Here is a 12,281-nt window from a genome sequence, read left to right as displayed (position 1 = left end):
TGATTGAGAACGTCTAATGAGCCTCCTGGGCATTTTATAAATTGAAGCAGAGCTTATTTCGGTCATGGGGTTCGAGCTTCTGCTTTGGGCGCAACCGGGAACTTTTCAGCTGCAGTTTTATGAACACAGCTGAAAATAGGTTTATCACCAAAAATAAGCACTTTTTGCCACAATGTCCGCCAGTCCTCCAGCTGCGAGTGACCTGAGTTAAAATCACTGAAAATGACTTCGAAAAACTCTACTGAACCATTTAATAGTTTCATTGGTGGACTTTAGTCAGTTTCTTAGTAAATTTAATATTTTTTGATATGAAAAACGTTTAAACCGTGCCTGCTAGCACCTGTGCGCCTCAGGAAATGAAAGCAAATTGAAGAGCCTTCCCGAACCAGCGCAGTCGGAAACTGGCAATTTCGACCTGGTTTGGGGGGGGGTAGGGGGCGTGGCCAGTTTTGTGGGAGGGGCCTGATCCGGCGAATTAAATCTCAAACCAGCGGAAAGCACGAACGCAAGTGGTTTTGGGTGTAACTCACTTGCATTTAGTATTCCCAAATCTTTTTGCAGTGACTCGCCCGATTCTGCCCGGATCACGCTGGTGTATTACTAATGGAAACAAGTGGAAACTCTGCCCCGTTGTATATAGAAAGCGTGGACACTGCCGCCTGGACTTTCAAAACATTTAAAACTTGCCCGCTGGGATTGGCGCTTTAGTGAGGGTGGAACTCAAGAGCTAAAGAATACAAACAGGGAGCTGTTGGCTGCCTATACTGTAGCTATCTATTTGACCTGTCTTTATAGCTACTGTATAAGCACAGCAGTCTATATTTATATACTTGGAATGATGACCTTTATTCATTCATGGGATGTGTGTAAGGCCAGCATTTATTGCCCATTCCTAATTGCCCTTGAGAAGGTGGTGGTGAGCTGCCTTCTTGAACCGCTGCAGTCCGTGTGCTGAAGGTACTCCCACAGTGCTGTTAGGGAGGGAGTTCCAGGTGACGATAAAGGAACGTGCGATATACTTCCAAGTCAGGATGGTGTGTGACTTGGAAGTGGTGGTGTTCCCATGCGCCTGCTGCCCTTGTCCTTCTAAGGTGGTAGAGGTCGCGGGGGTTTGGGAGGTGCTGTCGAAGAAGCCTTGGCGAGTTGCTGCAGTGTATCTTGTAGATGGTACACACTGCAGCCACTGTACGCTGGTGGTGGAGGGCGTGAATGTTTAAGGCGGTGGATGGGGTGCCAATCAAGCGGGGCTGCTTTCTCCTGGATGGTGTCGAGCTCCTTCAGTATATAAGTAGCTCGTGTGAGTATGTCTGTGTATACAACTAGCCTGTCAGTCTCTGTGTGTCGGAGAAAGTGGGGGAGGCAGCACTGGTGGTGTTCCCATGCGCCTGCTGCCCTTGTCCTTCTAGGTGGTTATTTTGCCATCATTACAAACGGACCATAGAGCACATATACCAGAAACACTGTTTACGGAGGTCACGGACCATCATCAAAGACCCTACCCACCCCAGCCACAGTCTGTTCGCCCTCCTGCCATCTGGGAGACGCTACAGATGCATTCGCACCCGTACGACCAGATTTAGGAACAGCTTCTTTCCCAGGGCTGTCATCCTACTGAACTCCACAAATAAACTCTAAAGCCTGCACATCTGCCAATGCACTTTATTATGGTTATGTTAATGTATTACAAGCCAAATGAATGTTGAATGTTTAAATGTCTTAATCTAAATGTACACTCTCGGGAGCCGCAAGCCTACATTTCGTTGTACTGCACTTGTGCACTAACAATGACAATAAAGTTGATTATGATTATGATTATGATATTAAGTGGTTGCTAGGCAGCACAGAACTTCAGATGAATATTTCTGGCTTAATTATGGAGACCCAGCCTTGTAAAACAATTTGGGGAAACTACACGTTGCTCGTTTTCTGTTCTCATTTACGAAACGCTGTCGGGTTTTGACCTCAATATTGAATAATCGTATCACCCTGCTACAGTACAGTTAATGTTAAACTGTGCCAGATCAGAACATATACGGTACTGGCAAATGAAAGTAATAATTATGTTTAAAAAAAAATCTAAAATTATAGCTTGACTTGTAGAAAAAATTCTCAATTTGGTGATTCTTTATAAGAGGAAGGAAAGTTGAAGGGGGAGTCATTTTCATTCAACGTGCTGCCCCGTTTTGTGCTATTCAACCCTGAGAATCTGCGCTACACACAGTTGGTAGTTAATAAAAGTGAATATAGATGCAATGCAGTATTAAGCCTCGTTCAAGAAATGTTCAGGAGGATCTGTAGGACTTCCTGAGTACTCGAGCAGAGTTTTTTTTAATGTTTTAAGAATGCTGATACTGGCACCTGTGCTCTAAAGCCATTCACCAGTTTGCCTACACTGGGAGCTAAACTCCGCACGCCTGTGAGAACGCAGTTGCAGCCAAGCGGTTTAGATTGGGTGGGCTGGCTGCGAATTGATTCAGTAGCTACCAGTCTCACACTTGTATCACATTGGTGTTACATTGCATATTTGTATAAGTGGCTCTGCCGGAAATTCAAGCACCTTTACTGAATTGAAAAGCACAGCCTGCACTGTGTTCACGTGACTTCATATATTAAGGGTTGTTCAGCTTCCTGAAAAGGGGCTTTAAGTAAATTGTGTAGATTTTATTTTTAACGCTCCTTTTTAGACTTAACAAAAGTATTTCAATTACTGTATTTTTTTAAGTGACTGTAATGTCCTAGCGTATAGCGGTATGAACAAACGTAATGTAGGATTGACTTTCTTTTGATTGAATCAGGCTTGTTGTTGCAGGTTTATTGGAGAAGAATCGGTTGCAGCTGGTGAAAAATGCATTCTGACCGATGATCCCACCTGGATAATAGACCCCATCGATGGAACATGTAACTTTGTGCACGGGTATAATCTATGCTTCCTCCTCAAAGAAATAGCCCTTTCTCCTCAAAGAAACTTGGTTAGACCACACTTAGAGTACTGTGTACGGTTCTGGTCGCCATATTATAAAAAGGATATAGAGGCACTGGAGAGGGTGCAGAGAAGATTTACAAGGATGATACCAGAAATGCGAGGGTGTACCCATCAGGAAAGGATGAACAGGCTGGGTCTCTTTTCTCTTTAAAAAAAAAAAAGCTGAGGGGTGATCTAATAGATGTCTTTAAAATTATGAAAGGTTTTGACAGAGTGGATACAGAGAGAATGTTTCCACTTGTGGGGAAGAGCAAAACTAGAGGCCATCAATATAAGATAGTCACCAAGAAATCCAATAGGGGATTCAGAAGAAACTTCTTTACCCAGAGAGTGGTGAGAACGTGGAACTCGCTACCACAGGGAGTGGTTGAAGCGAATAGTATCGATGCATTTAAGGGGAGGCTAGACAAGCATATGAGGGAGAAGGGAATAGAGGGTTATGCTGATAGAGTTAGATGAGGAAAGATGGGAGGAGGCTCGAGTGGAGCATAAACACCGGCATGGACTGGTTGGGCCGAATGGCCTGTTTCTGTGCCGTATATCCGATGTAATGTAATCCTATGTAAACAGTCTCCTTACATATAAAACTGGATTATGTATCCATACTTATATCAAATATTGTACAAGGGGTAGAACGGCATTATATAATGACCATAATTCCACTATTCCAATGCACTCCAGGCCAGCCTCCCACATTCTACCCTCCGTAAACTTGAGGTCATCCAAAACTCTGCTGCCCGTGTCCTAACTCGCACCAAGTCCCATTCACCCATCACCGCTATGCTTGCTGACCTACAATGGCTCCCAGTTAAGCAACGCCTCCTCATCTCAGTCTTAAATGGCTGACCCCTTATCTTGAGACTATGCCCCCTCGTTCTAGACTCTCCAGCCCAGGGGGAAACAGCCTCTCGGCATCTACCCTGCCAATCCCCTTCCGAATCTTACATGTTTTAATGAGATCACCTCACATTCTTCTAAACTCCAGAGAGTATAGGCTCAATCTCTCCTCATAGGACAGCCCTCTCCTCCCAGGAATCAATCTGGGGAACCGAGAATTTGTGCTCAAGTCAACAGCCTTCTCACTCCGAGGCGAGGGTGCTGTCCACCGAGCCATGGCTGACGTAGTATGAAAAGAGCAGGGGATTAAATTCTTATGTAATGAACAACTATGAATCAAAATTGGACATTTGAAAGCTGCATGTTCTTGCAATTTTGTCGCTGGATGTTTACTATTGAGACGAATTTCATGACCCAAGTATCAGTTCGATTTTTTTCATTGGGCCAACAATTGTGTTTCTCTTGTTTTAATATGAAATGCAGCATTGCTATATAAAACCGAATTATACACTGAATTCTCTTTTTCAGAGCACCGGTGGTGGCAGTTTCTATTGGATTTTCTGTCAAAAAAGAGGTAAAGAATATTGGCCTAGAAATTCAGTAAGGCCCCGCCAGCTCGCTTGCGCCCAAAAGTTAGCGCTGCGCGCAGAGCCAGTTGCGACCGTCAGAAATTCAGTTTTTGCGCCCCAAGTCGGAACCGGGCGCTATTCCAGGGTGTGCCCGCCCCCGCTTGGGGCGCTGAAACTGAATTTCAGCGCTGTAGGTGCCGCTGCGCCACCCGCTGCGGAACGGCAGGCTGCGGTACTGCAGGCCTCCTCCTTCTCTTAAGGGGGAGGTGCCTGCAACGGGGAGATCGCCGCTTGATAGTGCCGGCAAATGAGCCCGGCACCACGGAGAAGTGCCGGGCTCGCGGAAAGCAGCCGGCAATGCCGCGGGGGGGGGGGGTGGAGGAGGCCGGGGAAGGAGGTGCGGGCAGGCGGCCGACGAAAAAGCGGCCGGCCGCACCTCCGCCTTAGCTAGCGCCACTAAGGCTGCAGGACGGCCACGGTTGCAGAACGTTGTTTGCGGCCGCTGCGGAAGAGGCGGCCGCAACTAAATATGGGGGTTGGGCCGGTATCGGGGCGGAACCGGGGCACTGCGCACACCGATGACGTCATCGGTGCTGGCGCAGCGCTACCGGCTACCGCCGCCATTACCACTGCGCTGAATATCAGCGCAAACTCCTCTATTGGCGCAGAAGCCCTCTTTGGGCGGTAACTGGGCGCAAAGCTGGTGGGGCCTTACTGAATTTCTAGCCCATTGTGTGATGAACTGGATTTACTGCGTGTCAGTTTCCTTCCCCTCCCCAATTTCCTCCCCTCCTTAAGAAGTTTACTCCTTCCTGGGTTACGCTTCCATAGTCACAGAATCACAGAAACCTCACAGTACAGATAGAGGCCATTTCGGCCCATCGAGCCTGCACCGACACACATCCCACCCGATCCCCGTAACCCCTACACCAACACATATCCCACCCTATCCCCGTAACCCCACGTATTTAATCCCCCTACAGAAGGCCTGCCCTTCTGTACCCGCCCCGAATAAGATCATAAGAACATAGGAGCAGGAATAGGTCACTTGGCCCCTCGAGCCTGCTCCGCCATTCAGTAAGATCATGGCTGATCTTGGGCTCAAAGCTACTTCCCCACCCACTCTCCATAACCTTTCGCTCCCTTATCTTGCAAAAATCTGTCTATCTCCACCTCAAATGTATTTAATGACCCAGCCTCCACAGCTTTCTGGGGCAGAGAATGCCACAGGTTTACGACCCTCTGAGAGAAGAAATTCCTCCTCATCTCAGTTCTAAAAGGGCGACCCTTCATTCTAAAACTGTGCCCCCCGGGTTCTAGATTTCCCCACGAGGGGAAGCATCCTCTCTGCATCTACCTTGTCAAGCCCCCTTAGTATATGTTTCAATAAGATCACCTCTCATTCTTCTGAATTCCAATGAGTATCGGCCCAGCCTGCTCAATCTTTCTTCACAAGTCAACCCCCTCATCTCTGGAATTAACCTCGTGAATCGTCTCTGAACTGCCTGAATAGCCATTCTTCATGTGTGAGAATGGACGGTGAGTGTTGCCAAGCCACTTGACCATGGGGGGGGGGTGGGGGAGGCATCACAGCCAAGCCTGACCAAAAACGTGCCTGCCATTCACCTCACGCGGTCATTGGATAGCAATTGAGGGAGGAGCAGATCATTTCCCCCCTCTCGGCCAGAGGCACTGAGGCTAATTGTAGCAACCACTTGCTCACCTCAGCTGAGGTCAGCTAATAAAACCGAGACAGTAGATCAAGGCTGGAACCTTCGGGGATTTGTGGTGGCGTGAGATTTTGGCTAAGCATGAAATCGTTTTCTTATTCAAGAGAGTTGGAGCTCAGCGAGCTAGAGCTGAGGAACTGGTCAATAAAGGTACGCTTTGTAACATTTAAAACTAAACATTCTTTGCCACACTTCTGTACTGAGATGGCTGTTGTGGATGCTAAGCTTATAGTGCATGACGTAATAAAACTCACTACGCACTTGGTTTGAACATAAAGCAAGGCTTTAATCAACTTGTTTCAGAACATGGAAGTCTAGTTGTATTTCACTAGTTCCTTGTCTTAGAAAATGTCCCTGGCAAGCTGGGGCCCACGCCCGAGTATTTATACTCCTTGGACGGCGCCACCAGCTGGCTGTCCAGCGTTATTTCATAAGTAGTTTCTTGATGATGAGATTTATAACAGGGCGTGTGACTTGGAAGAATGTGGGTCATCCTGAACTGTTAACATATGGAGATTGAGTACGTTTGCATGAATTGCTGACCAGCGTGCAAAATTAAGGCACATGTGATTGGGGGCAAGGTATTGACTTGGATAGAGAACTGGTTGGTGGACAGAAAGCAAAGAGTTGGAATAAACGGCTCTTTTTCCGAGTGGCAGGCAGAGACTAGTGGGGTACCGCAGGGATCGGTCCTTGGGCCCCAGCTATTCACAATATATATTAATGATCTGGACGAGGGAATTGGATGTAATATCTCCAAATTTGCAGATGACACAAAGCTGGGTGGGACGGTATGCTGTGAGGAGGATGTCGTGAAACTCCAGTACGATTTGGACAGGTTGGGTGACTGGGCAGAAACATGGCAAATGCACTATAATGTGGATAAATGTGAGGTTATCCACTTTGGTGGCAAAAACAGGAAGGCAGATTATTATTTGAATAGCAATAGATTGGGAGAAGGGGAAGTGCAACGAGACCTGGGTGTTATTGTGCACCAGTCGCTGAAGGTAAGCATGCAGGTGCAGCAGGCGGTTAAGAAGGCAAATGGTATGTTGGCCTTCGTAGCAAGAGGGTCTGAGTACAGGAACAAGGATGTCTTGCTACAGTTGTACAGGGCCTTGGTGAGACCGCACCTTGAGTATTGTGTGCAGTTTTGGTCGCCTTACCTGAGGAAGGCCATTCTTGCCATGGAAGGAGTGCAGCGAAGATTCACCAGGCTGATACCTGGGATGGCAGGAATGACGTATGGGGAGAGATTGTGTCGATTGGGCTTATACTCACTGGAGTTTAGAAGATTGAGAGGGGATCTCATCGAAACCTATAAAATTCTGTCAGGCCTGGACAGACTAGATGCAGGAAGGATGTTTCTGATGGCCGGGGAGTCCAGAACCAGGGGTCACAGTCTAAGGATAAGGGGTAAGCCATTTAGGACTGAAATGAGGAATTTCTTCACCCAGAATGTGGTGAACCTGTGGAATTCTCTGCCACAGAGGGCAGTGGAGGTCAGTTCATTAAATATATTCAAGAAAGAGTTGGATATATTTCTTAAGGCTAAAGTGATCAAGGGATATGGGGAGAAGGCAGGGACAGGGTACTGAATTTGGATGATCAGCCATGATCTCATTGAATGGCGGAGCAGGCTCGAAGGGCCGAATGGCCTACTCCTGCTCCTATCTTCTATGTTTCTATGAGTCCCTTGAGTTGCTAGGCTTGAAGAGCAACTAACTGCGCGCAAGGAGAAAAAAGACCTTTCGTGAATCTGTGGCCATCGAGATCGAGGGCAACAGTGCAGCAAAGAATAGGGTATGGGTTAGCAGCTTCTAGAGCATTTAAGAAGAGTAGACAAGGATGAAACTGCAGGAGACGGTAACCACGAGCAGGCCACTGGCACTAGACAGCAAGCGGCTGCGCAAGGAGAACAGGGAGCAGCTAAGATAGAAGGTAAGATTGTAGGAGCATCGGACGACATGGTTATCGGGATTGATAGCCGCTTTGGAAGCATGACTGGGAGTTCCGGTAGCGTGCTGCTCCCCAGGGGCCAGGGTTTGGGATTTGACCAAACGGGTGGATAAAATCAATACTGAGAAGGAGGGATATCAGAGGTCATGGTTCATGTGAGAATAGAGGTCTTGCAAAGGGGAATTTCAGAGGCTAAGAAAAAGATCGGGGAGGGGGCGGTGGGGGGTGCAAGGGCTTCCAGTAATCTCACCCCCGTGTCGTGTGCTGAACCTATTGGAAGGAGATTAGGCAGCTCAATGTGTAGCTGAACACATGGTATGAGAATAAAATAAGGCTGACGGCCTCTAGACCGTGTACAAGGAGTCGGATTCTTGTCCCACTGGGGAATGGAGAATTAAACTGAGATGGTACTGTTTATCAGAGAAGGTTTAAACAGTGGTCATAGGAAAGAACTTGGCATTGGCACAGTCTGTTAGGGGGAATCTGGAAAATAGAAGGAAATAGAGAGTGGTAGGAATATGTTACAGGCCACTGCAAAATAAAAATGAGATGGATGTACTGCCGTGGGAGATCATAAAGATTATTGCTACGGCCCAATTTGTAATTATGGGGCATTTTGATCTTCCTGGCGCAGACTGAGACTTGTAACAACATCTTGCATTTATATAGCGCCTTTAACGTAGTAAAACATCCCAATGCGCATCACCCGTGAATTGTGAAACTGAGCCAAAGAAGGAGACATTCAGACAGGTGAACCAAAGCTTAGAATCATAGAATGGTTACAGCACTGAAGGAGGCCATTCAGCCCATCGAGCCCATGCTGGCTCTCTGCAAGAGCACTTCAGCTAGTCTCCCCCTGCCCCCCCTCCCTGTAGCCCTGCAATTTTTGGTCAAAGAGATAGGTTTTAAGCAGCATCTTAAAGGAGGAGAGAGTGATTGAGAGGCAGAGAGGTTTAGGGAGGGAATTCCAGAGCTTGGGGCTTAGACAGCATGAGGCACGGCCGCCAACGGTGGGGCGAAGGAAGTCAGGGATACGCAAGAGGCCAGAATTGGAGCAACACAAAGCTCTCGGAGGGTTGTAGGGCCGGCGGAGGTTACCGAGATCGGGAGAGGCGAGGCCATGGAGAGATTTGAACACAAGGATGAGAATTTTTAATTTGAGTTGATCAACTAACACGTAAAAACAGATTATGTGGTCATTGTGGGACCTTGCTGTGTGCAAATTGGCTGCCGCGTTTCCTACATTACAACAGTGACTATACTTAAAGAAAAGTACTTCATTGGCCGTAAAGCACTTTGGGATGTGAAAGGCACTACATAAATGCAAGGCCTTCTTTCTTTGACAAGAGTCAGTCCTAAAAGGTTGGACTGTGAAATACATACAACTGTATACTTATTCCTAGATAATTAGTGATGCTAAGAGTTCAAGAATGGCACGAGTTAAAACATCTGCATCTTGTTTCTCTTTCCCCCCCCCCCCACCCAGACTTACTAATTTATTTTCTAAAACTTAATTTTGCAGCAGCAGTTGAAAAATAGGAAAAAGCCTCTTAACTAGCTGTTAACTACCTGTTAACAGGCAGTTAAGTGGTTGTAATCCTCTTCCCGCCTCTAGGAGTCGGGACCCTGCGCAAGTCGGGGACCCGACTCCCGGGAAGATTGGTTGAAGGAAGGTTGGGAGCAGTCCCGCCTCCTGAGGGCTGGTAAAATCCAGTCCAAAGAGTCTGCAAAGGGGTATAGATAGACTGAGTGAGTGGGCAGTGAGGTGGCAGATGGAGTATAATGTAGGGAAATGTGAGGTTAGTCACTTTGGTAAAAAGAATAGAAACACAGAATATTTTTTAAATGGTGAGGAACTTTCAAATGTTGGTGTTCAGAGAGATTTGGGTGTCCTTGTGCAAGAAACACAGAAAGCTAGCATGCAGGTACAGCAAGCAATTAGGAAGGCAAATGGCATGTTGGCCTTTATTGCAAGGGGGTTGGAATATAAGAGTAAGGAAGTCTTGCTACAATTGTACAGGGCCTTGGTGAGACCACACCTGGAGTACTGGTCTCCTTATCTACTTGCCTTGGAGGCAGTGCAACGAAGGTTCACTAGATTGATTCCTGGGATGAGAGGGCTGTCCTATGATGAGAGATTGTGTAGAATGGGCCGATACTCTCTGGAGTTTAGAAGAATGAGAGGTGATCTCATTGAAACATACAAGATTCTGAAGGGGATTGACAGGGTAGATGCTGAGAGGTTGTTTCCCCCTGGCTGGAGTGTCTAGAACTCGGGGGCATAGTCTCAGGATAAGGAGTCGGCCATTTAAGACCGAGATGAGGAGGAATTTCTTCACTCAGAGGGTGGTGAATCTTTGGAATTCTCTGCCCCAGAGGGCTGTGAATGCTGAGTCTTTGAGTATATTCAAGGCTGAGATCGATAGATTTTTGGACTCTATGGGAATCAAGGGATATGGGGATCGGGCGGGAAAGTGGAGTTGAGGTTAATGATCAGCCATGATCTTACTGAATGACGGGGCAGGCTCGAGGGGCCGTATGGCCGACTCCTGCTCCTATTTCTTATGTTTCTTATGTTTTTATCTTCTGCCTACATTCACTTCCGAGAATAATTTTTGTACATCACTATGTTGGTTTGTGGTCTGCACATGATGCTGAATGACCCCAGGATGCTGGTGACAGTATTTCCTCCTTTGTTTTTTTCCAATAGCTGGAACTTGGTGTAATTTATAGCTGTGTTGAAGAGAAGTTGTACACTGGCAGAAAAGGTCACGGAGCATTTTGTAATGGCCAGAAACTTCAGGCATCTAATCAAACAGGTTTGTTAACTTTTTCCCTTCTCATGTTTTCAAGTGTAAAACGGGCATTTAAGTAGAGTTTGAACTCGCGGCACGAGAAAAAAGAAAGTAATCGAATTATTGACTGGATAATTATTGGTTGTTCTTTCCTGCCTTTTATTTACCATCCCATTCACATGTATTATTCCAAGTGATGTAGGATAGAAAATGGCACCTTAAGAACATAAGAGTTAGGAGCAGGAGTCGGTCATTTGGCCCCTCGAGCCTGCTCCGCCATTCAGTAAGATCATGGCTGATCTTCTACCTCATCTCCACTTTCCTGCACTATCCCCATATCCCTTGATTCCCTTAATATCCAAAAATCTATCGATCTCCGTCTTGAATATACTCAACGACTGAGCCTCCACAGCCCCCTGGGGTAGAGAATTCCAAAGACTCACCACCCTCCAAGATATCTGCGCTCCTCTAATTCTGCCCTCTTGAGGATCCCTGATTATAATCGCTCAACTTTTGGGGGCTGTGCCTTCTGTTGCCAAGGCCCTAAGCTCTGGAATTCCCTGCCTAATCCTCTCCACCTCTCTTTCCTCCTTTAAGACACTCCTTAAAACCTACCTCTTTGACCAAGCTTTTGGTCACCTGCCCTAATTTATCCTTATGTGGGTCGGTGTCAAATTTTTTGTCTTAAAATACTCCTGTGCAGCGCCTTGGGGTGTTTTACTACATTAACGGCGCTATATAAATACAAGTTGTTGTTGTTGAAGAAATTTCTCCTTATCTCAGTCCTAAATGGCCGACTCCTTATTCTGAGACTGTGACCCCTGGTTCTAGATTCCCCAGCCAGGGGAAACATCCTCCCTGCATCTACCCTGTCAAGCCCTGTAAGAATCTTGGTGCACCTCACATGGTAAAACGACTCCGAGTACTTTACAGGGGCAGGTGGGAGGCGGGCAGAGAAAGATTGTCAGAAGATGGGAGTTAAAAACTAAAATTTCTTAAGAGACTTTTGGAAGGAGAGAAGTCGAAAGGAGAAGTTTCTTTTTGGAGTGAGTTCTAAATACCAGGGGATATAGTGACTGAAGGAGCAGCTTCTGATAGCGGAGTGGAAGATGAGTGGTAATCCAGTGTTGGAGGAGTGGTGGGTGCAGGCTAGAGAGGATTAGTCAGATAAAAGTGAAGCGAGACCAAGGAGGGTTTGGAAAAGGAGGACCTTGAAGATGATACTCTGACGAACAGGAAGATAGTGAGCTTGACAAAGGTGGGAGTGAAGGGTGAGCAGGATAACAACAACAACTTGCATTTATATCGCCGCCTTTAACATAGCAAAACATCCCAAAATTTGATATACGGAGATATGTCAGGATTGGTCAAGGAGGTAGGTTTTAAGCAGCATTTTAAAGGAGGAGAG

General features: G+C 46.7%; 2 protein-coding genes across 4 annotated transcripts in view; one reads left to right on the top strand and one right to left on the bottom strand.

Annotated features, from left to right (window-relative positions):
- LOC147114575 (cathepsin Z-like) overlaps positions 1–12,281 on the bottom strand; it is a 92,849-nt gene that overhangs the window by 25,460 nt on the left and 55,108 nt on the right. The window lies entirely within an intron of this gene.
- Positions 1–12,281, top strand: part of impa2 (inositol monophosphatase 2) — a 73,387-nt gene that overhangs the window by 32,680 nt on the left and 28,426 nt on the right. For all 3 annotated transcript variants that reach the window (XM_085992344.1, XM_085992343.1, XM_085992342.1), the window contains exons 3-5: positions 2,810–2,914; positions 4,349–4,394; positions 10,789–10,897. In XM_085992344.1, the coding sequence (XP_085848470.1) occupies positions 2,810–2,914; positions 4,349–4,394; positions 10,789–10,897 (260 nt within the window). The remainder of the gene's footprint in view (positions 1–2,809; positions 2,915–4,348; positions 4,395–10,788; positions 10,898–12,281) is intronic.

This window comes from Somniosus microcephalus, chromosome 7 (genome assembly GCF_052327205.1).
Source record: "Somniosus microcephalus isolate GS21.2 chromosome 7, FLI_Smic_1.0, whole genome shotgun sequence".
Classification (NCBI taxonomy): Eukaryota; Metazoa; Chordata; class Chondrichthyes; order Squaliformes; family Somniosidae; genus Somniosus; species Somniosus microcephalus.
The sequence above is the reverse complement of the archived record's forward strand: the minus strand, read 5'-3'. Positions and strand labels throughout refer to the sequence as shown.